Below are 27,526 nucleotides of genomic sequence, written 5' to 3' on the forward strand. Positions count from 1 at the left end.
GCACTGTCCCTGGCTTCTTTTTGCTCAAGGCTAGCACTCTACCACTTGAGCCATAGCGCCACTTCTGGCTGTTTTCTATATGTGGTGCTGCTGGGGGCTGGGAATATGGCCTAGTGGCAGAGTGCTTGCCTCATATTCATGAAGCCCTGGGTTCAATTCCTCAGCACCACATTCCTCCAAGCCCCAGAATTGGCAAAAAAAAAAAAAAAAGAAAGAAAGAAAATTATTATTTGGGCTGGGAATATGGCCTAATGGTAGAGTGCTTGTCTCATATATATGTGGTGCTGGGGAATCGAATCCAGGGCTTGTCTCGTACACATGAAGCCCTGGGTTCGATTCCCCAGCACTACATATATAGAAAACGGCCAGAAGTGGCGTTGTGACTCAAGTGGTAGAGTAGAGCCTTGAGAAAAAGGAGCTCAGGGACAGGGCCAAGGCTCAGAATTCAAGCCCAAGGACCATCAAAATAACAAAAATAAAGTAGGGAAAAATGGGGGGGGGGAAGATAAGTATTTCCTGCTTCTCACACAAGAAATGGAGTTAAAGTCTCAAAATGGTGGCCCTTACTTGTAGCCTTTCTACTTTGAGCTGGGAGAATACACTAATTATGTTGTCTAACAACTCCTAATTGGTTTTCTGTTGTTGTTTGCCAGTCCCAGGCCTTACACTCAGGGCCTGAGCTCAGTTCCTGAGCTTTTTTTGCTCAAGGCTAGACCACTTGAGCCACAGCACCACTTCCAGCTTTTTCTGTTTATGTGGTACTGAGGAATCGAACCCAGGGCTTCATGTATGCTAGGTAAACACTCTACCACTGAGCCATATTCCCAGCCTTCAACTCCTAATTTTTTTTTTTTTTTTTTTGGCCAGTCCTGGGCCTTGGACTCAGGCCCTGAGCACCTTCCCTGGCTTCTTCCCGCTCAAGGCTAGCACTCTGCCACCTGAGCCACAGCGCCCCTTCTGGCCGTTTTCCATATATGTGGTGCTGGGGAATCGAACTGAGAGCTTCATTTGTAGGAGGCAAGCACTCTTGCCACTAGGCCATATTCCCAGCCCCCTCAACTCCTAATTTTTAAGGCATTAGTTTAGGATTGGGAAGGTGGGTGAAAGCTACTCAAAATACAAGGACAATGGGTGATTTGGGGACTTCCCTTCAAATTCTTTGTTTGGTACTAGTACTGTGGTTTGAACTTAGGGCCTCTAGTTCTCACTTGGCTGATCCTCTACCATCTGACCCGCACTCCCACTCCAGGCTTTTTGCTGGTTAACTGGAGACAAGAGCCTCAGGTACTTACCTGCCTGGGCTGGCTTTGAACTCGGATCCTCCGATCTCAGCCTTGTGAGTAGCTAGGATTATAGGAATGAGCCACTGGTGCCAGGCCCAATTCTCTGTGATCTCAAAGAAGGCAGACACAGCTAGTTCCTGCATGTTTCCTATTCTTGTAACTGTGTGGTGGGACTGTGTGCTGATTTTGGGTGGGTTTTTTTGTTTTTGGTTTTTTTGGTCAGTATAGGGCTTGAACTCTGGACGTGGATGCTGTCCCTGAGCTCTTCAGCACAGGGCTATTGCTGTACCACTTGAGCAACAGCACCACTTGTGATTTTCTGGTGGTTAATTGGAGAGAAGAGTTGCCTGGCCTCCCCTGCCCAGGCTGGCTTTGAATCACAGTCCTCAGTTCTCAGCCTCCTGAATAGCTAAGATTATAGGTATGAACCACCAGCACCTGGCTGCTTTTCAGTTTTTATTTCCCGGTTTTAATGTCAAAGTCTGGCTCATTTAATATTTATTCATTTTAATTGCCCTGTTTCTGCATCTATGTACTCTGTGTCCATCTGATAGGGGAGCCTGCAGGTTGCAGGGTGAAGACAAGAGAGTACATTTGGGGGCATGTTATGTGTGGTATGCCCCCTAAAACAATGCAATGATACCAGTTTTGAAGCTCACCAAAGGTCTACACTGAAGATGAAATTGGGGAGACATAAACACTTGGGTGGGGCTTAAAGTCATGTGGTGAGCTTACTTTGAAGATGAAGAGGACCAATGTTGGCTGGCATGTGTGGTAGGTCCTATTATACCATCACATATGGGGTTTTGTGTGTGTGTGTGTGTGTGTGTGTGTGTGTGTGTGTGTGTGTGTGTGTATTGGTACTGAGGCTTAAACTCAGGGTTTGGGTACTGTGCCTTAGCTTTTTCACTCAGAGCTTGCACTCTACCACTTGAGCTACAGCTCTACTTCTGGCCATTTGCTCAGTAATTTGAGATGCACTTTTCTGCTCAAGAGGCCTTTGAATCTCAATCCTTACCTCTCAGCCTTCTAAATAACTAGGATTACAGGTGTGAGCTAGTGATGCTCTCACTCATTTATCTTAAATGCCCCAAACAGGCAAATATTGAGACCGGAATTGGTGATATTCAGGGCTGGGGACTGAGGATGGGAATTAGGGGCAGGGCTACTGATGGGAGAGGTGTTTTCTTCACCTCATACTAGAGACAGAACCCAGTGTTTTGTACTAGTCCTGTGGTGGTGGATTTCTTTTATGGTACAAAGTTCTAAAATTATATTGTGGTGACAGCTATGACTATGCTAAAAGGCACTAAAGTGTGTACTTCATTTTACTGCTGGTTTCGGGGCTGGGCACTGTCCCTTCTTCACTCAAGCCTAGTGCTCTACCACTTGAGCCACAACTCAACTTCCAGATTTTTTTTTGGTGCAAAGTGGTAAAGCACTATCCTTGAGCACAAAAGCTCAGAGACCAAGCCCTGAGTTCAAACTCCTGGATGAGCACCAAAAAAGAAAAGAAAAAAAAAGATCCTAAACAAAACATAGTAATGTTGGGCTGAGGATATAATTCAGTAGTGGAGGGTTTATGAGCCTTCAAGTTGGACTCCACCCCTTCCCGGGACTGAAAAAAAGTGGCAACGTTTGGGTTGTCAGTTGGGGCAAACATGCTATTTTAAGATGTGAACAGAGGAAATGAAGTGAATTTAGAGTATGCTAAATTTCCTGTCAATCCAGAAGATTGGCAAGAGCTAAGCCCAGTCATAGGCAGAAACAAGGTTTGAGCACCAGGAGATTATGACCACAGCAGCCCCCAGGGGAGAGGCGCTCAGCTGGCCAGATGTGGATCCACTTCCTCCTGGGACTGTATCAAATGACCACAAACTTTGCTGCTTTAAACAACACAAGTTTATTAGCTTACTATTCTCAAGAAGTCCAAAATGGTTTCACTGGGACAACCTTATCAAAGGGCTATCCTCTGGAAGGTTTGGGGCAAAAGTCTTGCTTTTGGCCTCCCCCAGCTTCTCTAGGACACTTTAGCATAATGGCCCTTCCCTCCATCTTCACAGCAGGCATAGAAATGTCCTCCCCTTCCTTTCTGGGTGTCTCTCAACTTGCCCTCTTTCATTCATAAGGATCCCTAGGAATACCCGGGTCCCACTTCAATCACCCAGTGATCTCAAAACTTGCTATCGTTTGTCTTCGAGCTCCCTTGGCCATGGGAAGTAACATTCACAGGCTGGAGCTCTCTGTGAACTGCGATTCTGGCCGCCCCATCGTGCCATTGCTAAGGCCGTGACAGGAAGTCAGCCTTGAACAGGGACAGGGACATGGATACTCCCCACTTCCCAAGACAGCCTGGTGTGGGGGTGTGTGCCAGGAACCCCAGCTGCTCAGCAGGTAGAGGTGGGAAGATGCCAAGTTCCTGCCCAGGCGAATTTTGCAAGACTTTAATCTCAAAAACAAAACAAAACAAAACACAAATAAAAGGACTAGGGAGGAGGGGCATTGTGTGGCTTAAGTGCAAAGCCCCAGATTCAATCCCCATGATGGGGGCGGGGGGGGGGATAGCAGTCATTGGGACTACAAAAGTGACCAATGTATTTCTTTTCACTTCTAGAACCAAGGCATCTTTTAATCAATGCCACTTTACAATTTTATCTGGAAGGATTTTCTTTCTTACAGTCAGGAGTGACAAAGATGACTTCTTGGAGTCAAATTCTGACATAGGCTGGCACTGAAAGGGCCTAATTATGAAGATAAAGGCCTCACAAGAATATCAAGACCCCACTCGGCCTCAAACCCCTCTCTTCCCAACCTTCATTTCCATGCTGGCCCCTGCTCCCCTGGGACTCCTGGGTATCCTATAACTCTGGTGCACAGATCCCCTGCAAGGAATGGTCTCCATCAAAGCCACACAAGCTCAGCTGTTACCCTAGAAAGGTCCAGAAGGTGTTGTCTCTCTTCGGGAGTGCCCGAGTCACAGAGTTTTCAGCTGATGGCATACTAGCAACACCTGGAGAGCTTCTAGAAGCCATCACCACCTGAGTATCAGCCAGTTCCATCAATCACGTACAGGCACTCGAGACAGCCACAGGGGCAAATTAGAATCGTCAATCTAACTTGGTACAAATGAGGTGGGTTATAAGGCAATACAGGTTGGGGTAGAGCATGTTAGTCCAGGCAAGAAAATGACGCCTGTTCTCTGCCTCCTCTACCAGACTCAAGTTCCTGGCAGCAGACCAGCCCAAAGACCTGTTTCCTTAAGGCACTAGCTCAGTGCCAGCCACAAGCAGGAGCCTGGGAATGGAGACTGCAAGCAGAAAGGACTTTGTGGCCCTTCCATGCCTTAAGTCTCCACCCGGAGACTCTATCCCTGGGAGCCAAAAGGACAGACAATCTCGAGTCCCAAAAGTCAAAGATTCATGAAGAACAGAACAAGAACCCCAGAAAAGACTGGAGAAGGGTGTGAGTGAAGGGATTTCTACACAGTGAGTGGAGTTTGGGAAAGGGGACCTCAAGACACCAAAGATGACGCGGTCCAATATACCAGAGAGAAACAGCCAAGGAGGAACTTCATGGAGGAAACACTCAAGGACCTAGGCAAGGCCAGAGGGGGTATGGTGTATGCCCCTGGCTTGTGGCCATCAGTGCAGCCAAGGATTTATGGGAAAAGAAAATGGCCTTCAATGTCCTAACAACTGCTGAGGCTGCCGGGGCCTCTTCCACCATGTCCAGAAAAGAAGGGGCCACCAAACTGGGCTCTCAACAGGCTCAGGTGTAGAGGTCAAAGTCAATGCGTTTAGAGTTGTAGAACTGACCACCAGGGGGGTCCAGCTTCCGACAATAAACACCATCCGGGAAGTAGCCTTCACTCACCCAGGTCTGCAGGAAGAGAGGGCAGAAGTGAGAAGAATGATAGGAGTCAGGAAAGGAAAGCAAAAGGACATAGAAAGGGGCTTACCTGCATCTGGGCACTTGTAAAGGGCCCATACAGCTCAGCATCCCCTGTGTTCTCCCATTTATATTCCCACATTACGTCCATCAGACCATCTCCTGACGACTCTGTTTCTAAAACGAGAGGCAAAGCCATTTGGGCCTCCAGTGCCCAGCTTTCTCCCCACAGCATCCCTCTTTGGCCCTCCAAGCTCACCTTCTTTCTGGGTAGGGGTCGGGGTTTCCAGCTCCCCCTCAGCTACTTCCTCAGCAAACATGTCCAGGGAGGGTGGAGGGGTGGGGTCAGGGGCTCCCTGGGTCCGACACCCTAATCCTTTTAGCCGCATAGCCAACCGTTCCCTTGTTTCCTGGTATACACCCAGGTTGCCTCGGGCCACCATCTGGTCAGCCAACCCAGAGAGCCGGTCAAGGCGTTGAGGGGAGCTAGGCCTCCCTGTCCCCTTACTGCCTCCTTTGCTTCCTCCTCGGGCCCCCAGACGCCTCAGTGCCCCAGCTACTGTCTCCCTTGGCAAGAGCAGCTCTAAAAGTCCCTCTAGGAGGGCTTGGGCACTCATCGGTGTCTGGCCCAGATTGTCCTCATCTTCTGAGTCTGAGGCCTTTCGCTGATCAGGTGGCCGCTCCTTGATCTTCACCTAGAAAGGAAAGATAAAGAATTATTTCCTGCTGGGTACAGGTGGTTGGTACCTGTAATCCTAATAAGGGTGAGATCTGAGGATCTCAGCTTGAAGTCAGACCAGGTAAGAAAGAAAGTCTGTAGGAGTCTTATCTTCAGTTAACCACAAAAGTCAGAAATGGAGCTGTGGCTCAAGTGGCAGAGCACTAGCCTAGAGCAAAAAAAACCAACCCAACAACTCAGGGTCAGTGCCCAGATCCTGAATTCAAGCCCCAGGACTGGCACAAAAGAAAAAAAAAAAATTCCAAGCCAGGCACTGGTAGCTCACAACTATAATCCTAGCTACTCAGGAGGCTGAGATTAGAGGATCATGGTTCAGGGCAGGAAAGTCTGTGAGACTCTTATCTCCAATTAATCACCCAGAAAACCAAAAGTGGCACTGTGGCTCAACATGGTAGGGCATTAGCCTTGAGCAGAAAAAGCTCACTGACAGCACTCATGACCGACCAAAAACAAACGAATTCCTATAAACCTCAACTGAGGCCCAGGCGCAGTACTTGCCATCCCCAGGCCTCAGTTATGCCAGCCCCTGAGCCACACCCAGTCAATGTTGTCCAGCCAGCTGTCTCGGATCTGAGCATCCCGGTTCAGGAAGTAGTTGCCGTCAGCATCAAAATGGCCTTCTTCCATCTCTTCTTGCAAGTTGAAGGGTGTAATCCGTACGCCTCCCTCACTGGGGAGTGTGGCTGCTTCCTGACCTGTATAAGAAAGAAAGAAAAAAAAAGTTACGGGGCTGAGAATGTGGCTTAGTGGTAGAGTGCTTGCCTAGCATGCATGAAGCCCTGGGTTCGATTCCTCAGTACCACATAAACAGAAAAGTCTGGAAGTGGTGCTGTGGCTCAAGTGGTAGAGCTCTAGCTCAAGGACACAGCCCAGGCCCTGAACTCGAGCCCCAGGACCAAAAAAAAAGTTACCCTATGCTAGGTATAGAGAAATAGACAAGAGCCTCCCTTGCTCCACATTTCTAAGGGAGTCAAAACCTTTTTTGTACTGGGTTGGGGCTGGGGATATAGCCTAGTGGCAAGAGTGCCTGCCTCGGATACACGAGGCCCTAGGTTCAATTCCCCAGCACCACATATACAGAAAACGGCCAGAAGCGGCGCTGTGGCTCAAGTGGCAGAGTGCTAGCCTTGAGCGGGAAGAAGCCAGGGACAGTGCTCAGGCCCTGAGTCCAAGGCCCACGACTGGCCAAAAAAAAACAAACCTTTTTTGTACTGGGGATCAAACCCAGGACATTGTGCTTGCTAGGCAAGCGCTTTGCCACTGAGCTACATCCCAGCCCCTAATTCTTGTACATAACTCACCTTCTACATCCTCTGAGGCCAGGATGTCATATTTACTGGACCCCTCATCATCATCATCTTCCTCATCGCTGTCCAATGAGTGTTTGCCTTTGAAGCGACTCCCAGGACCCCCTGCCCCAACTACAGGGTCCACCAGCTGTGAGTAGAAACCAGCAGTGAGACAGGCAGACTACTCGTTACTCCCCAAACACTCCAACATCTAGACCCAAACTGGAAACCATTCAGACTCATCACTCAAAGAATGTGAGAAACTTATCCTTTCTATGATACAAAACCCCTTTCCTCCTCTTCACTCAGGCTTGGAGCCCCGCCCCCTCCGCTTTTCTCTCCGGAAAGCAGCGTAGATCACTTCACCTTCTTCTTGGGAGCACTGTTTTCATTCTCATCATCCTCATCTCCCACACCTTGGAAAGTCACTTTCCTCTTTGGCATGACTGGCAGAGGGGAAATTCTTCAAGCTGAGTCCAGAAAAAGGATGCAGAGTAAGGAAACTAGATAAGGAAGGGACTGACCGCGAGAGGGCCCCCGGGACAAGCATTGCTCCTGAAGTGACAAGCCCTGCTTGGGAAGGGAGCAATAAAAGGAATGGCTGGGCCCGAGTCTCCCAGGTGAAGGGGGGCGGGCTTCAGGTCGCCACCGGCCGACACGCCCCCTCCCCCACTGCCAGGGCCCTCAAGGCCCCGGTGGGCCCAGGACTTGGCGCCCCAGCCGCTCCGCTGCCCCCGCGCCGACTCCCCGCTCCACGTGGTGGCCGCCCCAGCCGTCCCCGACTGTGTGCACAAATCACAGCGGCGGCAGAGCCACGGGCACTCGGGTAGTCCCCACTGCCCGCACTCACCTGGGATCCCTCAGGGAGGTGGAGGAAGAAAGGCAGGATGCTTTCGCCAAGGCTACATCCGGGGCATCAGGCCACCATAACCCGGAAGAGGATGGAGGAAGGCGCCAAAGGAGGCCGGAAGTAGCTTCATTCCTGTGGGAGGACTAATGCGAGGGCGGGCGGAAGTGCGCGGTGAGGCGGGGCCGAGCCAGAAGCGACGGGAGCCTCAGGCGGATGGGAGGGGCAGGGCGAGTCCACAGCTAGACCCACACCCAGGTAGCTGGGAGTCATTTCGATTCTGGACGGCAGCCGAGGTTCTGGCTAAGACGTGGAGAGCGTCCACTGCGGGGGGTGTCCAGGGTTAGGGCGGACAGGCGGTGTGCGCCGGGCCGGTGGTATCCTGCGCGTTTTCTTCTCCAGGCAGTGTTCGAGTCGCGCTTCCCCTCGAGCCAGCGAAAGGCTCGGCGCCCAATACCACTTCACTAGAAATCCTGCCTTGGGAGCCAGGCTTGGTGCTGCTGCCCGTTGGAAACCCTACTAGCCATGAGGTTGAGGATGGCAAGTTTGAAGCCAGCCCAGGTTGCATAGCCAGACTCTTCACAAAAAAAGAAAAACAAACAAAAAGTGCTTGTGGCCCCAGTTGCCAGCCCTCTCCTAAAGACGAGACCTTGCTTGTTCTTTTCCCTAAGAGAATGTCCTGTACCAGGGGCCTGATGGCACTTGGGCACTTTCTGAATCTAGCTCCCTCTAGGACCCAGAGGAAGTCATTTGCCCAGGGCCAATCCCATGGGTCAGTTCCTGGTTTCAGGGGTAAGAAAGCCATCACAGGTGCGGTGCCTTTGACACCAGTGCCCGGTACTCAGGCCAGAAGCCCCTTGTACCTGCTCACAGGTAGGCCTGGAAAAGGGCAACAGTGCTTCTCTTGAACCGTAGCTGCAGGATGAAGCTCACTCTTTAGCCAAGAGGACCCAGCATCACCTAGGTGTAGTGGAATCTGGCCCAAGCACTGGTAGGATTGGGAAGGGGGGGACGACTCGGTGACCATCAGATTTCAAACCCTGTAGGCCAGGATTGCAGCATAGGCGAGCTGGAAGACGGCAGCATAGAGGATCCTCCAAAGCAACCTGACAGACCACTCTTTTCCAGGGCTTCCTCTCATACTGGATCACCATGAAACTGCACCGCAAGTCCGTGCTCAGTTTCTTCCATGGGCATAGAACACAGGCCCCGGACAAGGAGGGCATCTTGCTAAAGAAGGGGACTAGAAACGCCAGCTATCAGCGCCGCTGGTTTGTCCTCCGAGGAAACCTCCTGTTCTACCTTGAACACCAGGCAGACCACACACCCCTGGGCCTCATCTTGTTGGAGAACTGCCAAGTGGAGCCCCACCTTAAGGCCACAGAACCCTATGCCTTCACCATCCAGACCCCTGGAGTGGAAGGCACAAGGGGCCGAGCTTACAAACTAGCTGCAGAAAACCAGGAAGAACTAGAAGCTTGGCTGTGTGCATTGGCTAGGGTGAGCTGGAGGAGGCTGGCTGCACTGCTACCAGCCCTGGAAGCCCAGTATCAGGAGTTGTGCCAGGCAGCTGGCCAAGAGCCCAGTTCACCCCCAGAGGACAGTGGCTTTCTAGCTGCTCTCACTGCTCCCTCTCGCTTCCAAGAGTTGCATGAGCGCATTGGAAAGGAGATCGGGGTGCTGCGGGCAGCACCTAGAGGATTCCAGGAAGCCAGTGACAATACAAGCAGCAGATCTCAGATAAAGCTGGAGCAGAAGCTCGACCAGTGTTTGTTGATGACAGACTGAGAACTAGACCAAGAACCAAGAGATACCACCTACCTACCTGCTGAGATCACAAACTGCTTCCAGAGACCAAGGCCCTGGCGTTTTCCCTCCTTCCCTCCCTAGTTCTTCCCCACAAGCCTCTATCAAATAACAAGGCAGGAGACAAACCCAGGTACAACAGCAGGTTCTTTTTCCGGTTCCTCAAAGCGCCGCATGGGATGGGGCTGAGACAGAAGAGAATGTAAACACTGGGTTCCATCCCCTGGACTCAAGGGAGGACCCTTACTCAGAAAGGAGCTTGAGGGTTGGAAAGGAACAAGGTGAAAAGTAGGAGTCCTGGTGAGATAAAGCAGAGGCCTGAGAATACAGAGCAGGTAGATGAAGAGGGAGAGCCAGAGAAGGAGGGGAGGGGAAGTGGGGGGACAGTTCCTATTTGAGTGCATGTCCCCTTAAATATACTGAAGTTCAGGAACACTGGAAGGAGAACCAAAGGACAGAGTGAGCACCCACCCTGGGCCAACCTGATCCTCTGTACATAATTACAACAGAGATGTCCAAAAGTAGAGGGAGGAGAGGAGAGCGTTGGCCCCCAGAAAGGCAGTGGGATAAACACGCAGGGTTGAAGAAGGGAAAAGGAACCTGGCTCTACCTTGTGGGTAATGTGAGCCACTGGTGTGTAAGAATCCGCAAACTGCTGTCGCTGCCAAGAGTCACCCCTGTGGTGACAAGAGGCCAGTTAGGACAGCACCTGGGAGAGGACCCTAGAGGGGATTGGCAGGAGAGAGAGACATCCCAGCTAGGCCTAATCAGAGGCAAGTGGCCCCAGCCTTGGTCAGGGCTATCCAGGCAATGTAGCTGCCCCATGCACTGTGGCTGTCCTAGCTGTGTAGGGATCAGCAGCTGGCAAAGAGTGGGAGAATCAAGCCACTTTCCTCAGAAAGAGGGACAGCCTGTTGAAGGGGCTTAGGGAGGACCCCAGGCCAAGCCTGTTCTTGGCTAAGGGAAATGGAGAGGGCCATGCTGTCCAACCCCAGGCAAAGGTCAGAAATAAGCGTCCTGCCTGGCCTCAGCTGCAGAGGACCTGTCCCCATCATCATGAGGCGCTGGGGGACCATCCGCCTTCCGACGCAGGGAAAGCTTCCGGCCTTGGCCCTTCTTTTCCTGTTTCTGCCGCTCCTTCTCCTTCTCCTTTTCCTGTTTCTGCCGCTCCTTCTCCCTCTCCTTCTCCTGCTTCTGCCGCTCCTTCTCCTGCTTCTGCTGTTCTTTCTCTTGTTCTTTTTCCCACTTCTGCCTCTCCTTCTCTTGCTTCTCCCGCTCCTTCTCCTGTTTCTGACGCTCCTTCTCTTGCCGCCGTGTCTCCTTGCTGGGACCCAGGGGTGTGCTGTTGCCAGTAGGCGAGGGAAGGGAAGGGTGCAGTCCCTCTGCAGTCACCACAGGCCCGGGGACAGGCCCAGCACTGGCTCTACGGGTGAGAGGGGGCGGGGAGGGGGCTCCTCCAGCTGCCCGAGAGCCTCTGCTCTTGAGGCCAGGGAGGCTGAGGAGGCTGGAAGAGGGACCCAGGGGTGGCTGTTGACGCCTGCGCTCCTCGTGGATGGCCCGGGAGCCATGGAGTCGCCGTGAGGGCCGATACTGCAACTCTCCCCGGGTTTCCCGCCACTTCTTCAGCTGAGTTGTATTCTCTCGCTCTATCAGTGCTTCTGTCACTGGGAGGTTTGTAACCTAGATATAGGAAACAGGCACCAGAAGGAAGATGAGGCTGGAGGTATAGCTCAAGTGTTAAAGCACCTGTCTAACAAGTGCAAGGCGCTGAGTTCAATCCCCTACCTCCACCAACCCCAAGGGAAAAAAAAAACACTTTTATTTCGTTTTTGTTATTGGTTGTGGGGCTTTATTCAGGGCCTGGGCACTAAGCTTTCTTGCTCAAGTGCTCTACCATTTAGTGCTCTACCATTTTGAGCCACAGTTCCATTTCTGGGTTTTAGGTGGTTAATTGGAGATAAGAGTCTCATGGATTTTTCTGCTGGGGCTGGCTTTGAACCTCAATCCTCAAATCACAGCCTCTTGAGTAGCTAGGATTATAGGCATGTGCCACCAGTGCCCATTTTTCCCCTGGTTCAAAAAATCAGAATGAGGGGCTGGGGATATAGCCTAGTGGCAAGAGTGCCTGCCTCGGATACACGAGGCCCTAGGTTCGATTCCCCAGCACCACATATACAGAAAACGGCCAGAAGCGGCGCTGTGGCTCAAGAGGCAGAGTGCTAGCCTTGAGCGGGAAGAAGCCAGGGACAGTGCTCAGGCCCTGAGTCCAAGGCCCAGGACTGGCCAAAAAAAAAAAAAATCAGAATGAAGAGCTAGGAATGGGCTAAAGCAGTGGAGGGCCTACCTCATGTACCAGGAAGTCCTCTTGCATGCACTGTTGAGGCAGGTTGCGCAGTTGCTCCATGGTTTCATACATGCCTTGGCAGGAACGCAGCTTCTCCACTGACCCCAGCGTATGTCGAAGCAAAACTAGGGCCACTCGAAAGATGATCTTAACTCCTATAGGGTGGAAGAAGAGAAACTAAGGTGGATCAAGCCCAGGATCTCAGCCATTAGGCTCTTAAATTATTAAGAGGGCTCATAGTTCCTATCCCTGTCTACTACCAATTTTACAGATGAGGAAATCCCAAGAAGGGATTGTATCGCTACAGGGTTCAGATTCCTAGGAGGAGGTTGGTGGCTGAAACAAGACCAGGCCTGTTTCTCTACTCCATAGACTCCTTACAGTGAAGCCTTGGCCCAACAAATACCTTTTGTCCATGGGCCACCAGAAGTACAGCAGAACTCTCTTAACAGCTGCCACAGAAAACCCAGCCCCTTCCATCTATATGGCCTCTTAAATACCTTCACAGAAAAACATGTCCCACACACGCAGCACTGAAGCCCAGGGCAGGGTGCGGGCAAAGATGCACATGAACCATTCTGTCATGTACAGCACAGGGTCAATGCGCTGCCGCCGCAGGTGCCGATGTGCTAGTGGGGAGGCCCGGCGCAGGAGTGCAAAGAAGATTTCTCCATCCAGCTGAATAGCCTCCTGGAGGTGGAAAGAGCCATGAAAAGAGGGCCTGGCCTGCTGTGGCCCTCAGGATAGAATCAGCCTTGATAGGCGATCCTCACCTCAGTGGAGAGAGGCCCAGAGGACACAGGGACAGAAAGGCCAGATGGGCAGGGAAAGAACCTCCCCTGAAGCCTTAAGAAATCACAGCCCCATGTGCCCAAACACTCACCAGCCCTGCACTGTAGTAACCTGGGAGGTACTTGTCGCAGATCTGTACCAGGCACCAAAAGGCTTGCTAAGGATAACAATGAGAAGGGAGGAATGGAGCCTGAGAAGCAGGGGTAGGAAGCTCCCCCATCACCAGATATAGGCCAAGAACCAACCCCCGCCCAAGCCAGGGCCACGGATGCTGACCTCGGCTGGCATGTGCATGAGCAGGACCGCAGCCACTGGGGCTTGGGCTTGGCAGTAGCCCTCGTCAGGTCTGTAGATGGTGTAGGCCTTGAGGATTCGGTACAGGTCTTGTTGCCTTTGGGGATTGCAGAACATGGCAGTCACAGGAATTGGGAGCTCTCTGTCCCCAACCAAACCAACCTCAGCCCAGACCTCTCCTGTATCCAGTTGATGATAGATTGGCCTTCCCACCACACTCCTCCATTCACCTTCCTAGCCATGCTCACTAGAGGCTCAGCCCACAATCAAAGCAACCAAGCCCCAGCCTTCCACCCTTGGCCATACACTTCACATCCTTCCTACTCATCACTCAGCATGGCTTGCACTCTCTCCAGCCTTCTGCCACCATCCCATAAATGCCCAAGGTCATTTGCACTATCCAGAGTGTTAGCCCACCTCTAGCCCTGTCTGGATGTTTTTATCACTCCAGAGCAGGAGCTTTCCAGGCAAGGGCTGCTTTATCTATCTCACTGGATTTCATCAGCTCTCTCAGCATGTTCAGTGGGGTCCTGGCTCTTGGTGAAGGCTTAATAGCCAGCAATGCCTCAGACTGTGTCTTGTCTCTGCATGGGAAAGAATCAAGTCTGATCTACGACTGCTCCTCTCCCCTGCTGGTGTCCACCATACCTGAGACTTAGATCTCCTCAGCTCTGCATCAGAAAAATGAGCCTTCCTCATTCCCCTTGGTTAATCAGCATGTCCAAGCAATGCTACATCTTGAACTCTGTTCATGTCTGTCCTTTCTTTTCCTCCAGTCATTTCCAGTTCAGCCCTCTATCTCTTGCCCAAAGAAAGGTAACGACTGCCCTGATCCTCTGCCCGACTAGTCTCACACATACTGTTAACACTGCTTATAATAGCTTTGCCCAAAATCCTGTCATTCAAGTGTGATCATTTATGTCTTATCTGCATACCAACCCACTATTATTTACTTAATATTTTCTCTCCACTTTGCAAATTACCCATGAAATGACAGGTTTGATATACTGGTTATTTTACCTAATACATATTAAATACGTAACTTCCATAAGCTCCCACACTACTTCCGCCCACTGCCTTCATCTGTGTCCCTGCCTTCCCCCTGTTGCTATGGGTGAACTGTCTGTGATCCTTGCCAAGCACAGCCTTTCCAGTTCTGGGTCCCATCTCCACTCACCCACACAGACAAACCAGCAACTGCCATCTCTCCTACATAGCCAATTTGTCTCTTTTGACTGGATCATCCCTATTGTCATACCAATGCTATAATTCCTTCTTGTCTAAAAAATGTTCCCTAAGCCAGGCACCAGTGGCTCACCTATAATCCTAGCTGTTCAGAAGGCTGAGATTTGAAGGATCCTGGCCTAAAGCAAATCCAGGCAGAAACATCTGAAAGAATCTTGTCTCCAATTAGCCAGCAAAAAAAAATTTTAAAGGTGGTATGGCTCAAGTAGCCAAGCACCTGTCATGAACAAAGAAGCTAACCACAGTCCAGAGCTCAAGAGTTCAAGCTCCAGTATTAAAACAAAACAGAATTCCTGTGGTCCTCCTCTCCCCTCTAAAGAGCAATTCTTTCCTTACCTAGTCAGCAAAACTCTTTCACAATACAGACTTGCTCTTTAATGTCCTTCCCCACAAATTCTCTACAGAAGCCACACAACACCTCCACAGTGTTAAATCCAGTAGGCAGTATCGAGGCTTGATTGACTTACCCTCTCAGCAACTTTTCTCACAGCTGATCCTTGAAGCCTTCACTTTGCTTTCAGATACTACTCTCCTGGTTTCCTTCCAAGATCACTAATTTCTCAGTCCATTCTCCATTGGTTATTTCCTTCTTCCCAAATTATTTGAATTTCAAGAGTCAATCCTTGGACATTTTCCCTTTGTTTTTATTTTTGCTTGTTTTGGTTTTAAAGTTAATTAAAAATATTATTAAGGGGGTCTGGGGGGGCTGGGGATATGGCCTCGTGGCAAGAGCGCTTGCCTCGTATACTTGAAGCCCTGGGTTCGATTCCCCAGCACCACATATACAGAAAATGGCCAGAAGTGGCGCTGTGACTCAAGTGGCAGAGTGCTAGCCTTGAGCAAAAAGAAGCCAGGGACAGTGCTCAGGCCCTGAGTCCAAGGCCCAGGACTGGCAAAAAACAAAACAAAACAAAACAAAGGGGGGCTGGGGATATGGCCTAGTGGCAAGAGTGCCTGCCTCATATACATGAGGCCCTGGGTTCGATTCCCCAGCACCACATATACAGAAAATGGCCAGAAGTGGCGCTGTGGCTCAAGTGGCAGAGTGCTAGCCTTGAGCAAAAAGAAGCCAGGGACAGTGCTCAGGCCCTGAGTTCAAGCCCAGGACTGGCCAAAAAACAAAATAAACAAAAAAAATATATTATTAAGGAGTTGTACAAAATGGTTGCAAATCCATTAAGTCAGGTAGTGCTTCCATTAAGTCAGTACAATGCTTCTTGAACAATATCACCACTTTTTCCAATTTTCATCCTCCTATGCCTGCCTGTAAGCTGCATAGCTCATTTTATGCATAGTGTATGTTGAATATATTTATTTATTTATTTATTTTTGCCAGTCCTGGGCCTTGGACTCAGGGCCTGAGCACTGTCCCTGGCTTCTTTTTGCTCAAGGCTAGCACTCTGCCACTTGAGCCACAGCACCACTTCTGGCCATTTTCTATATATGTGGTGCTGGGGAATCGAACCCAGGGCTTCATGTTTACAAGGCAAGCACTCTTGCCACTAGGCCATATTCCCAGTCCCGTATGTTGAATATAGTTTACTTCATTTGTTCATCCTTCCTCAACCATTCTTTTTTTTTTGGGGGGGGGGGGGGCCAGTCCTGGGCTTTGGACTCAGGGCCTGAGCACTGTCCCTGGCTTCTTCCCGCTCAAGGCTAGCACTCTGCCACTTGAGCCACAGCGCCGCTTCTGGCCGTTTTCTATATATGTGGTGCTGGGGAATCGAACCTAGGGCCTCGTGTATCCGAGGCAGGCACTCTTGCCACTAGGCTATATCCCCAGCCCCTCCTCAACCATTCTTATGCCTCACTTTTGCCCCCACGAAAGAGACAACAACAATAACAACAAACACCAAAAAATAAAAATGCCAACACCAACAAAAAAACTACGTGTTTTGTTTTTTCAATCCTGGTACTGGACTCAGTACCTCCTATTCCCCCTTACCTTTTGCTCAAGGCTGATGTCCCTTATCATTTGAGCCATACCTCTACTTCTGGCTTTTTGCTGGTTAATTGGAAATAAAAGCCTTGGGGATCTGCCTGCTCAGGCTGGCTTCAAACCTTGCTCCTCAGACCTCAGCCTCCTGAGCAGCTAGAATTACAGGTGTAAGCCACTGGTACCCAGCTGACATCTTCCTTTGGTATCTACACTTGGTACCTTAAGAACCTCATCCAGTCCTGTGAATGAGTTAGTCCCTCCCTAAGTTGCCACAATTCAATTCCAATTTACCTTTAGTTTAAAATTTTCCCCTAAAATCCAGATTTGAACATATCATACCTTCAGCTTACTGACATCTTCAATTAGATATCCAATAAGCACATCTGTTATTTATTTATTCAGTCAGTCAGTCGTGGGGTTTGGACTCAGGACCTGGGAACTGTCCTTGCACTTTTCTGGTCAAGGCTAGCACTCTACCACTTTGAGCCACAGCTCCACTTCCCTTTTTCTGGTAGTTAATTGGAGACAAGAGTCTTCTGGACTTTCCTAATGGACTGGTTTTCAACCACAATCCTCAGATCTCAGCCTCCTGAGTAGTTTACAGGCATGAGCCACTGGCACCTGGCATATCCATAATTTTAAACTTAACATTCCAAAAGTGAGCTAATGATATGGCCCCAAAGCCTACCTTCTCCTCAGTTTTCCTTATCCATACCAGTAAATAATAGCTCCTTTCTTCTAGTTTCTGAAACCAAAAACCTTATGAGTCATCTCAACATCTTTTTCTCTTTCTTGCTCACATACTTTACATATAATCTCTTAACAATCTTTCTTATACTACCTTTAAAATAGATCCAGAACTCAGCTATATTTCCTCATTCTTCCACAGCTCCTTTCCTATGTATCTGTCATCATGTCTCCTGGATTACAGAAATAGTCTCCTAACTGGCCCAGTGCACCCTTGTTTCCCTATAGTCTGTTCTCCAGGTACCATACCCATTCTCTTTAGAGATAAACCAGATCTAGTCATTTCTAGTCATTTTGTAATACCATCCCCATTCAATCTCTACTCTCCTTTTTCTTTCTTTCTTTCTTTTTTTTTTTTGCCAGTCCTGAGGCTTGGACTCAGGGCCTGAGCACTGTCCCTGAGCCCCTTTTGCTCAAGGCTAGCACTCTACCACTTGAGCTACAAGCGGCACTTCCAGCCTTTTCTGTTTATGTGGTGCAGAGGAATCAAGCCTAGGGCTTTAGGCATGCTAGGCAAGCATTCTACTGCTAAGCCACTTTTCTAGCCCTTTTTTTTGTGGTGGTGGTACTGGGCTTGAACTCAAGGCCTAGACACTGTTCCTTAGCTTTTTCTGCCCAAGGCTGGTACTCTATCACTTGAACCACACCTCTACTTTCCAGCATTTTACTGATTAACTGGAGATGGATCTCACAGACAAAGGAGCCCATGGCTCAGCTCATGCCTGTAATCCTAACTACTCAGGACGCTGAGATATGAGGATCCTGATTCAAAGACAGCCCCGGCAGGAAAGTCTGTGAGACTTATCTCCAATTAATCACCTAAAAAACTGGAAGCGGAGCTGTGTCTTAAGTGATAGAATGCTAGTCTAGGGAAAAACACAACAAAAACCTACAAAAGAGTCTCACAGACTTTTCTTACCAGGCTGGCTTTGAACAGCTATCCTGAGATCTCAGCATCCTGAGTAGCAAGGATTGCAGGCATGAGCCTCTGGCATCTGACTCTAATCTCCTTTCTTGCTTTCAACTCTCTATAAACTATCATTTCTCAAACATACTTTATTTATCTGATATATTGCTTATTTCCACAAAAACAACAGACCTTAAAAGGACAGGAGGTTTTGTTTTTTGGTTCACTGCTTTCATATATAACTAAAACAGTACCTGACAGAAAACAAGTACTCAATAAGTATTGGTTAAAAGATGAACTCATTGATTAAAAAAAAAACAACAGTCCATGCAGAGCTGGAGATATAACTCATTGATAAAGAGTACTTGCTTAGCATGTGCAAAGCTAAGTTTGATCTCCAGTGCCACAAAAAAAAAAAAAGCATCTTGCATACTATCCTCCTAGCCAAATTGCTCAACTAAGACCAAGTCCTCGCTGGACTGCTCAGGGTTCCAGACCTCATCCATTCCAAAATATGCCTGGTGCTATCCGCCCAGCCGCTCCTAGACCACCATTTAGTACTATGAGACCAGCTTCTTCACAGGTTCCACGAGTCATGTCCACACAGCGTGTTGCTAACACATCAACACAAACAATGGGTCCACGTCCTGCAGCTGCTGCTGCAGCAGCCACTCCAGCTGTCCGCACCGTTCCCCAGTATAAATATGCTGCAGGAGTCCGCAATCCTCAGCAACATCTTAATGCACAGCCACAAGTTACCATGCAACAGCCTGCTGTTCATGTACAAGGTCAGGAACCTTTGACTGCTTCCATGTTGGCATCTGCCCCCCCCTCAAGAGCAAAAGCAAATGTTGGGTGAAAGGCTGTTTCCTCTTATCCAAGCCATGCACCCTACTTTTGCTGGTAAAATCACTGGCATGTTGTTGGAGATAGATAATTCAGAATTACTTCATATGCTTGATTCTCCAGAGTCTCTGCGTTCTAAGGTTGATGAAGCTGTAGCTGTACTACAAGCCCACCAAGCTAAAGAGGCTGCCCAGAAAGCAGTCAACAGTGCCACTGGTGTTCCAACTGTTTAAAAAATTGATCAGGGGGCTGGGGATATAGCCTAGCGGCAAGAGTGCCTGCCTCGGATACACGAGGCCCTAGGTTTGATTCCCCAGCACCACATATACAGAAAATGGCCAGAAGCGGCGCTGTGGCTCAAGTGGCAGAGTGCTAGCCTTGAGCGGGAAGAAGCCAGGGACAGTGCTCAGGCCCTGAGTCCAAGGCCCAGGACTGGCCAAAAAAAAAAAAAAAAAAAAAAAATTGATCAGGGACCATGAAAAGAAACTCGTACTTCACCGAAGAAAAATATCTAAACATCGAAAAACTTAAATATTATGAAAAAAACATTGCAAAATATAAAATAAATTAAAAAAAGGAAAGGAAACTTTCAACCTTATGTACCGAGCAAATCCAGGTCTAGCAAACAGTGCTAGTCCTAGATTACTTGATTTAAAAACAAAAAAAAAAAACCTACAAAAAAATAGTAAAATATAAAAACAAATTAATGTTTTACAGACCCTGGGAAAAAGAATTTTCAGCAAAGTACAAAAATTTAAAGCATTCCTTTCTTTAATTTTGTAATTCTTTACTGTGGAATAGCTCAGGATGTCAGTTCTAAGTAACAGAATTGATAACTGTGCGAGGAAACGTAATTTAGATTATAAAATTCTTGCTTTAGTAAAATTCCTTAAACAGCGAAAAAAAAAAAAGCATCTAACTATCTGATACCATCTTGCATACTTTAAAGGGATGATATACACATCTATCATCACAACTTTAGGAAACAGCCTATACAACAAAAACTCAAGTGCCTTGGCATAGTTTTTAAGGGCTCTCCTATTGGTGATCTGGCCCCAAACTTTTTAGCCTCAGCTCTACCAAGACTTGCTACCTAAACAATGCTTACAAAACTCCCCAGGCAGAAAAACTGTACCTCACCCCACATCCCATGCAAGTGAAACCTCTTCAATGAAATCTCGCAGACACAGACACACATAGAACCCCAGTTTACTGATACCCGAGATACCTGCTTTAACACCAGTTGATATTATGTCCACTAAGGACCACTTTTAAAGTCGTGCGGGGCAAGAACTATTTTTGTTTGCTTTTGTTTTTGTGCCAGTGCTGGGACTTGAAGTCAGTACTTAGGCACTGTCTCTGAACTTTTGTGCTCTAATGCTCTACCATTTGAACCACAGCTCTACTTCTGGCTTTTTGATGTTTAGTTGGAGATGAGCGGCTCATCAACATTCCTGTCCCAGCTGGATATGAAGAGTGATTCTCAGATCTCAGCCTTCTGAATAGCTAGGATTACAGGCATGAACCACCAGCACCCAGCTTGCAAGAACTATTTTTTAGCCCCATTTTTTATCACCTAAGAATCCTCAACAAATCATTGCTGACTGTCACAGTCAGTCCACCTTACCCATGCCCCCCTCGAGCAGCAAACATCTCGTGGAAAGGGAACTGGCGGTGTAGGTCCTTCTCAATCACATCCAGCCACTTGGGGTCCCCAGGGGCCCGTTCCAACTCCTGCAGTGGGACAGAAGGGGTTATTTCAGGATCTGAGGAAGCTGACATCTTCTTTGCACAGATAAGGCCATGTCCCCATTCCCTGGAGCTACACGCACCTCAAACTTGCCAGGGTTTTGATCCAGAAGTTCCTTGCTATTAGACAGGTACTGCCAGGCCTTGGCTCTTAGGGAGGAGGGGATCCCCTTCCGGCAGCGTAGCTTCACCTAAGGCAGAGTGGCAGCCAAGGGGACAGTTTCAAGATCTGACGGGGTTTCCAAGCCTTCTCAGCGGACCTCAGGCTTCACATGCCTCCTATATCCCAGCCTTGACTCCACAGGACCTGGCCTGGCCTTCTATTTAAAGCTCCTCCTCCTCTCAGGGACCAAGTACCACCTACACCCATTGTGGTCCTAAAGGCAGATATGGTCAAGTTTCCTGGGCTTCCCTAGAGCAATGTCCCTCCCCCACCCTGGTGCATTGCCCAACCCATCATACAACCCTCTCAAACCTTCTGGAAACGCCGTGACAGCCACTTATCCCAGTTGTTGAACATCTCCAGCCACTTGAGCTCCCGCTGACGAGCCACATCCACAGGAATGGAGCTCTCTCTGTAGGATGGAGGAGGAGGGAAGTGGTTAAGTAGCCACAGTATAAAACCTGTGTTGCTGAGAAAATAGTGCCAAGTACCTTGCCAGACTCCAATGAGAAACTGAGCAGTCTGTGAACTACCAAGCATTACAACGTCTAGCCAGATGGACATTCACAGCCCTATTTGCTACACTAAGAGTTTCCTTCCCTGTTGGATCTCTATATAGAGATCACACTTTCAACACATACAAATTTGAAGAATGATACAGAAGATATATAAAAGTCACATTTTGGCTAGGGATGTAGCTCAGTGGTAGAGCCCTTGTCTATCACACATAAGGTCCTGCTTCAACTCCCAGTGCCACAAAAATAACAGTAACTAAATAAAAGGCATCTTTTGTATTAGACTTGGATCCAAAGCCTAGCTGTACCATTTTGTGACCTTAGGCCAGTCATTTACTTTTTCTAGGCCTCAATTTCCTTTTCATAAGGTAAAGAAAAATAACAACATCCACCAAGGGGAACTGTTGAGGCTATATGAAATAAACACAGGTGGCTCACACTTGTAACCCTAACTACTCAGGAGGCTGAGATCTGAGGATGGAGGTTTGAGGCCAGCTAAGGCAGAAAAGTCCCCATGAGACTCTTATCTCTAATTAACCACCAGAAAACTGGAAATGGAGCTATGGTTCAAAGTGGTAGAGCACTAGCCTTGAGCAAACGAGCTCAGGGACAACACCTAAGCCCTGAGTTCAAGCCCACAGCCACCACCCCCTCCAAAAAAAAATCCCTGCTACCATTTGAGATATGTCTACCTCCTCCTCCCTGAAATTTCCTTGATTTCTAGGCAAAAGAAGTTCTTCTTGCCTTGTTTCACTGTTCTGTCAGAGCTTCACACTTATATACCCCTTCTGACTTGAAAGTTATTGTAGGAGCCAATACCAGAAGACAGAAATGAAAGTAAGTTTGGGCTTTAGAAATAAGCAAATCCGGGACTGGGAATGTGGCTTAGTGGTAGAGTGCTTGCCTAGCATGCATGAAGCCATGGGTTCCATTCCTCAGCACCGCACACACAGAAAAAGCCAGAAGTGGCGCTGTGGCTCAAGTGGTAGAGTATGCTAGCCTTGGGCAAAAGAGGCTCAGGGACAGTGCCTAGGTCTTGAGTTCAAGCCCCAGGACTAGGAAAAAGAAAGAAGCAGATCTGCCAGGCACTGGTGGTTCATGCTTGTAATCCTAGCTACTCAGGAGGCTGAGATCTGAGGATCATGGTTCAGAGCCAGCCCAGGCAGGAAAATCCATGAGACTCTAATCTCCAATAAACTACTCAGAAAAAGCTGGAAGTGGCACTGTGGCTCAAATGATAGAGTGCTAGTCTTGAACATTGAGAGGCTTAGGGACAGAGCCCAGGCCCTGACTTCAAGCCCCAGGACCAGCAAAAAGAAAAAAAAAAGAAAAGAAAGAACCAGACCTAAGCTCAAATCCCAGTTTTGTCCCTTATAAAGCTGGTATGTAAGGGAGTCTTGGGAAATATAACCCGAGACTCTTCTTTGGCTATAAAAAGGGATTCCATAACCTACAAAATTAGAAGTACTATGAGAAAAAGAAAAAAAAAACACATCTATATAAAGGACTGTTAAACAGAAGTTTTAGGACCACAGCATAGATTCTATGCTTCTTAACAAAGACATCATTTTCATGTATGTGCTAGTACTGGGCTTGAACTCAGGGTCTGGTTACTGTTCCTGAGCTTCTTTTGCTCAAGGCTAATAATGCTCTACCAATGGAGCCACAGCTTCACTTTTAGTTTTTTAGTAATTTATTGGAGTTGAAATTCTTATTAACTTTCCTGCCTAGGGTGGCTTTGTACCATGACCCTTAGATCTCAACTCCTGAGCAGCTAAGATTACAGGCATGAGCCACTGGCACCTAGGTTTTTTGTTTTATGGGTTTTGGGATATTTTGTGTGTGTGTGTGTGTGTGTGCGTGCGTGTGTCCCAGTCATCAAGCTTGAACCCAGGGGCTAGATTCTGTCCCTGGCGCTCTTTTTGCTCAAGGCAAGCACTCTACCACTTGAGCCACAGCTCTACTTCTGGCTTTTTTGGCAGTTTAGTAGAGGAGAGTCTCAAAGAGGGCTGGGAATATGGTTTAGTGGTAGAGTGCTTGCCTAGCATGCATGAAGCCCTGGGTTCAATTCCTCAGCACCATATATACAGAAAAAGCCAGAAGTGGCACTGTGGCTCAAGTGGCAGAGTGCTAGTCTTGAGCTAAAAGGAGCTACGGACACCGCTCAGGTCCTGAGTCCAAGGCCCAGGACTGGCAAAAAAAAAAAAAAAAAGGCTCATAGAGGTCTGGAGGTGTGACTCAGGCCTAGAAAGCATGAGGCCCTGAGTTCAAACCCCAACAGCACCAAAAACAAAATGAATTCATAGCTATACAACCAGTGGTTCACTCTTGTAATCTATGGTAAACTATTCAGGAGGCTGATATCTGAGGATTGAGGTTCAAAGCCAGCCCAGACAGGAAATGTCTGAGAGACTCTTATCTCCAAAAAGCTGGAAATGAAGCTAAGAGGTAGGAGGATTAGATACCTTTCCTACACATAAAATCATCACAGTCTAAGAGGCTCTAGTATGGTATGGCATATACCATAAAACAAAACAGAAGTGGAGCTGTGGCTTAAGTGATGAGTTCTAGCCTTAAGCAAAAAAGCTCAGTGGTAGCACCCAGGCCCTGAATTCAAAAGAAATTACCAGACAAAAAAGGAAAAGAGGAACATTTTTAAATGATGGGACAGTCCTAAATATACATAGAGAGAAATTACAGTAAGTTCAGCAGAACCACAGCAGAGTGCCTGGAAGTGAGTGGTGGAAATCAGACCAAGGGTGGTGTGACCAGAATAAGGAGCTTGTGTTCGAGCTAAAGAGCTTGGACTTTACCCTGTAGACAAAAAAGCTTTCAAGGTAACTAGTGCCACAGTCAGCCCTACCTCTGAGGAAACAACAGAACACACATTTTAGAGACACAAACTTAACTTAGAAAGTAAAGAAACATTACCCAAGCACAGTGCCTAGCATGCAACAGGGACTCTCTGAACTTGAATTTAACCCAAATTCCTTCAGATAGTCTAGTATTGAAGAAAGAGGCATTGGTCATGCAATTCATTCAACTGCTCTAATTCTAATCCATCTATAAACTGAGCACAACTCTTCCTGGGCCATGGGAAAGCACCAGGGTCAAACTTCAGTTACCTTCTCTACAGCACATGTTGTTGCTCAATCAAAATGTTTCTGATTTTCACTAGTTTATAAACCCTTTTTATTCTCCATATGCAATCCTTTACCCTACCCCACGTTAACATACCATCATGACTTAACTGCACTTATTCTTCATGATTCAGACCAATTTCAGTTGAATTTCCACACTGGAGCAAAGATCCCTTCTCCAGGTGTTCACAAAACCCTCTTAGGCTACACCTGACATACTATATTGAAACCAGCTGTTCAAGTACTAGTCACAACCTCCAGATGAGCTCATCCGGAGGAAAGAATTACTTTATGGTGAATTGCAGCATAAGACCTGGCACCAACAGTTCAGCAGATGCTGCAAGCTGAGTTGGCCAGCAGGTTAAGGGGGCACAGAACAATGAGAAGGATCCAGACTGAGGGAAGGAAGAAATCAGAAGTAATAACACCCCCACCTCAGGAGTGACTCAGGCCCATGGAAGGAACTAGGAAAGAGTAAGCCCAGCTGGGGAGATGAGGAAATGGGGAAGAGGCCTCCCCCACCCCCTTTCCTTCAGTGAAGACATAAAACTGACCTCTGTTTCATTGAGGAGCCCTGTTTTCAGGGTCTTCTCTCCATCAACCAGACTTCCCAACATCATCACTCCAGCTGTGAAGGAAGATGCCTGCATCCCTGCCAGATTGTCCTAAAGAGACCAAAGGTCTCTACCACAATCTCCCACTACTCAACCAACCTTCCAGATCATCAGGTCTATTGCTGGAACTACCTGCCAAAGAGCTGAGGTGACCTTAAGTTATCACTTCATTCAACCCTTCATAGAGGCGGGCACTGAGGCTCAGAAATAGGGATGCCACTAGCTCAAGGGCACACAGCCCTCCAAAGGCAAGGTCCAGGCTTCGACCAGATGTGCTGATCCTTGATCCCTAACAAGCCAATGCCATGAATTCATCAAGGTGTTGCTCTGGACCCCACATCAACTCCTCCTCCATCCTCAGAGGAGGCTGGGCAGCTAGACGTTGGCCAAGGTGTGTCATTTCACTACCCCTCTTCCACCAGGGCCTCCACTGTCCGGGACGGTCTCAACCCCCCCCCCCGCCCCCGGCCCCGGCCTCAGTCCCCCAGGTACCGGCTACTTACAAGCTGCCCGAGTACTGGCTACCCCCTAGGAAGCCATACTTGTCCGTCTTGCGCAGGGCCAGCCCGTTTGCCTCCGAATCTGAGCCCATGGAGCTCATATCATCCGCCAAGGACTCCAAGGTCCCGGACATGAGGCTTACGGAATCCAAGTAGCTCAGGGTGTCCGGGGCCTGCCCCCGAGGCCCCGAGATGCCAGGTCCCAAGCTGGATGTGGAGCCCAGGTCTTGAGAGTTTTCAACCGGCTCTGGAGCTGGGGTCACGGTCACGACAGCTACCGGAGCCTCACTTGTCCCTGAGGCGCCAGGGCCCGCGGCGTCCGCTGGGGCCTGTCCTGCTGGTGCTGATGCTGGTGTTGCTGTTGCAGCCCCATGTCCAGGTCCACTTGTCACCTGTCCTGCTGCACCCCGTGCAGTCGCTCCTGAGGCCACTGGGGTTCCCGGCTTGGGGGCAAGCGGAGGTTTGCCGGCCAGAGCCCCAGGAGCCGTTCTGGAAGGCGTCCTGGTTGGGGTCCCGGTGGGAGTGCCTGGTCCTGGAACAGGTGAGGTTCGAATCTCTTCCATCTTCGGAGAGTCCACCCTGGACGCCGGGGGCGCTGACGCTTGGGCTCCGGCCACTGCCGCGGGCACCGCGGGCTCCGGGCCGGGGGGAACCTGCATGTCTGGGGCTTCGGACGAAGCCTCCAGAGTCAGCACCACCACCGTGCTAGCCGGGACCGTCGAGGCCGACGTCGGGGCCGGCCCCTGGACCCAGGCGGGCCGCGCCTCCCCGGGGGCCACCAGGGTGACGGGGGCCGAAGTGGCCGTAGTCACAGGCGGTCCCTGGGCCACCACCAACATGGGCCCGGCCCGGGAACCCCGGGGCGGCGGCGAGGGGGCCGCAGGGGCGCCATGGCGGCGCGGCGGGGCCACCAGGGGCGCGGGGCCCGTCTCCATAGCCGCGGGCTGCCCCTCACATCCCCCGGCCGGGGAGGCCGCAGAAGGCGCCGCCCCTCAGGCCGCCCGGAGCCTCCCGTCAGGGAAGGGGAGAGGGCGAAGGGCGCGGCCCGGCGCGCGCCAGGGGCGGGGCGGCGCGCGGCGGCCGCGGGGCGCGCGGGGGCGGGGCAGGGGTCGCGGGGCGCCTCGCGCCGGGGTCTCGCTCGCGCCCTCTCACCCCCCCCCACAGAGCGCTCTCGCCGCCCCTCCCTCCCGCTTGGGGCGAGTGGCCGACGATGCGCCTGCGCACACGCGGCGGAGCAGCCTCCGTCTCCGCGTTCCACGCCTGCGCGCCAGCAAGCCCATCGCGCCCCTTTTTTCTCCCGCCTCTGTCAGAGCACTTGGACGAATAATAGGAGAGAGGAAACTGGTTTCCTGCCAATCGATGGAAGGGTGGGTGGTGTTGGAGGCGGGAAGTGGGTGGGTAATCTAGAAAGAGGAAACGGAGGAGGTGAAGGACGGGGGGACCAATCAGAGGGTGAGCCACGGAGGGAGGCGGAGCGAAGGAAGCAACCACTAGAAAAGCAGGAATCTGAACCTTCTGGCCAATGAACACAGCGAGAGAGTAAATGATTACGGAAGAACAGGGAATGGGGCCGGTGCTGTGCAGCAAGAGGCGGGGCTTGGTAGCATTCTAACCAATAGAAACGATAGAAACGTAAAGCGAGAGCCAATGAAAAGGGGGGTAGGCGGTCAAAATGACAAGACCGTGTTGTCTATTAGAACAGTGACAGCGTCCTGAGTCAATAGGAAGAGTGGAGGAATTCTCCCAAGATGGTCAAAATGGAATGACAGCTGGGGAGAGGCGGGTTACAACTGTGATTCATTTGCCTCTCCACCCAATGATTGCCTCTCTCCACTTTAGCAACATAGGAAGATAGCTTACAGCGACAGCCAATGATACC

The 27,526-nt window shown here is 49.7% G+C and overlaps 3 protein-coding genes across 5 annotated transcripts; 1 reads left to right on the plus strand and 2 right to left on the minus strand.

Moving 5' to 3' along the window:
* Positions 1 to 3,167: 3,167 nt before the first annotated feature.
* Positions 3,168 to 8,199, minus strand: Cd2bp2 (CD2 cytoplasmic tail binding protein 2). 2 transcript variants are annotated; one of them, XM_048332650.1, is made up of 7 exons: positions 8,050 to 8,199; positions 7,566 to 7,669; positions 7,212 to 7,347; positions 6,448 to 6,605; positions 5,431 to 5,866; positions 5,242 to 5,348; positions 3,168 to 5,162 (listed from the first exon to the last, which is right to left on the minus strand). In XM_048332650.1, exons 2-7 carry the CDS (start codon positions 7,641 to 7,643, stop codon positions 5,052 to 5,054), a joined length of 1,026 nt encoding a protein of 341 aa, XP_048188607.1. In that variant the 5' UTR covers positions 7,644 to 7,669; positions 8,050 to 8,199; the 3' UTR covers positions 3,168 to 5,051. The 2 variants fall into 2 exon arrangements, with proteins under 2 accessions (XP_048188607.1, XP_048188608.1); XM_048332651.1 differs by having other exon boundaries at positions 7,569 to 7,669; positions 8,050 to 8,198.
* Positions 8,200 to 8,608: 409 nt separating this feature from the next.
* Positions 8,609 to 9,999, plus strand: LOC125340267 (sesquipedalian-1-like). Of its 2 annotated transcripts, none has more exons than XM_048331680.1 (2): positions 8,609 to 8,919; positions 9,175 to 9,999. In XM_048331680.1, the coding sequence occupies exon 2, from the start codon at positions 9,199 to 9,201 to the stop codon at positions 9,832 to 9,834; it is 636 nt and encodes a 211-aa protein (XP_048187637.1). In that variant the 5' UTR covers positions 8,609 to 8,919; positions 9,175 to 9,198; the 3' UTR covers positions 9,835 to 9,999. The 2 variants fall into 2 exon arrangements, with proteins under 2 accessions (XP_048187637.1, XP_048187636.1); XM_048331679.1 differs by having other exon boundaries at positions 8,609 to 9,010; positions 9,175 to 9,998.
* Tbc1d10b (TBC1 domain family member 10B) lies at positions 9,982 to 26,761 on the minus strand. The gene is made up of 9 exons (XM_048331676.1): positions 25,651 to 26,761; positions 21,191 to 21,290; positions 20,799 to 20,906; positions 20,594 to 20,700; positions 13,265 to 13,379; positions 13,080 to 13,145; positions 12,697 to 12,886; positions 12,197 to 12,351; positions 9,982 to 11,532 (listed from the first exon to the last, which is right to left on the minus strand). The coding sequence occupies exons 1-9, from the start codon at positions 26,580 to 26,582 to the stop codon at positions 10,855 to 10,857; spliced, it is 2,451 nt and encodes an 816-aa protein (XP_048187633.1). The 5' UTR covers positions 26,583 to 26,761; the 3' UTR covers positions 9,982 to 10,854.
* Between the last annotated feature and the right edge of the window lie 765 nt (positions 26,762 to 27,526).

This window comes from Perognathus longimembris, chromosome 23 (assembly GCF_023159225.1).
Source record: "Perognathus longimembris pacificus isolate PPM17 chromosome 23, ASM2315922v1, whole genome shotgun sequence".
Classification (NCBI taxonomy): Eukaryota; Metazoa; Chordata; class Mammalia; order Rodentia; family Heteromyidae; genus Perognathus; species Perognathus longimembris.

Bases quoted from the DNA above. Each gene is read 5' to 3' on its own strand.
- Cd2bp2 (XM_048332650.1), bottom strand. From the start codon at position 7,643: ATGCCAAAGAGGAAAGTGACTTTCCAAGGTGTGGGAGATGAGGATGAT. The intron at 5,867-6,447 runs GTGTGGCTCAGG...TTTCCTTTCTAG, and splicing joins GGCTGGACAACATTGACTGG to GTGAAGATCAAGGAGCGGCC. The intron at 5,349-5,430 runs GTGAGCTTGGAG...CTCTCGTTTTAG, and splicing joins GACCCCTACCCAGAAAGAAG to AAACAGAGTCGTCAGGAGAT.
- LOC125340267 (XM_048331680.1), top strand. From the start codon at position 9,199: ATGAAACTGCACCGCAAGTCCGTGCTCAGTTTCTTCCATGGGCATAGA.
- Tbc1d10b (XM_048331676.1), bottom strand. From the start codon at position 26,582: ATGGAGACGGGCCCCGCGCCCCTGGTGGCCCCGCCGCGCCGCCATGGC. The intron at 12,352-12,696 runs GTATTTAAGAGG...TCCACCCTATAG, and splicing joins GGACATGTTTTTCTGTGAAG to GAGTTAAGATCATCTTTCGA. The intron at 11,533-12,196 runs GTAGGCCCTCCA...TCCTATATCTAG, and splicing joins AGGACTTCCTGGTACATGAG to GTTACAAACCTCCCAGTGAC.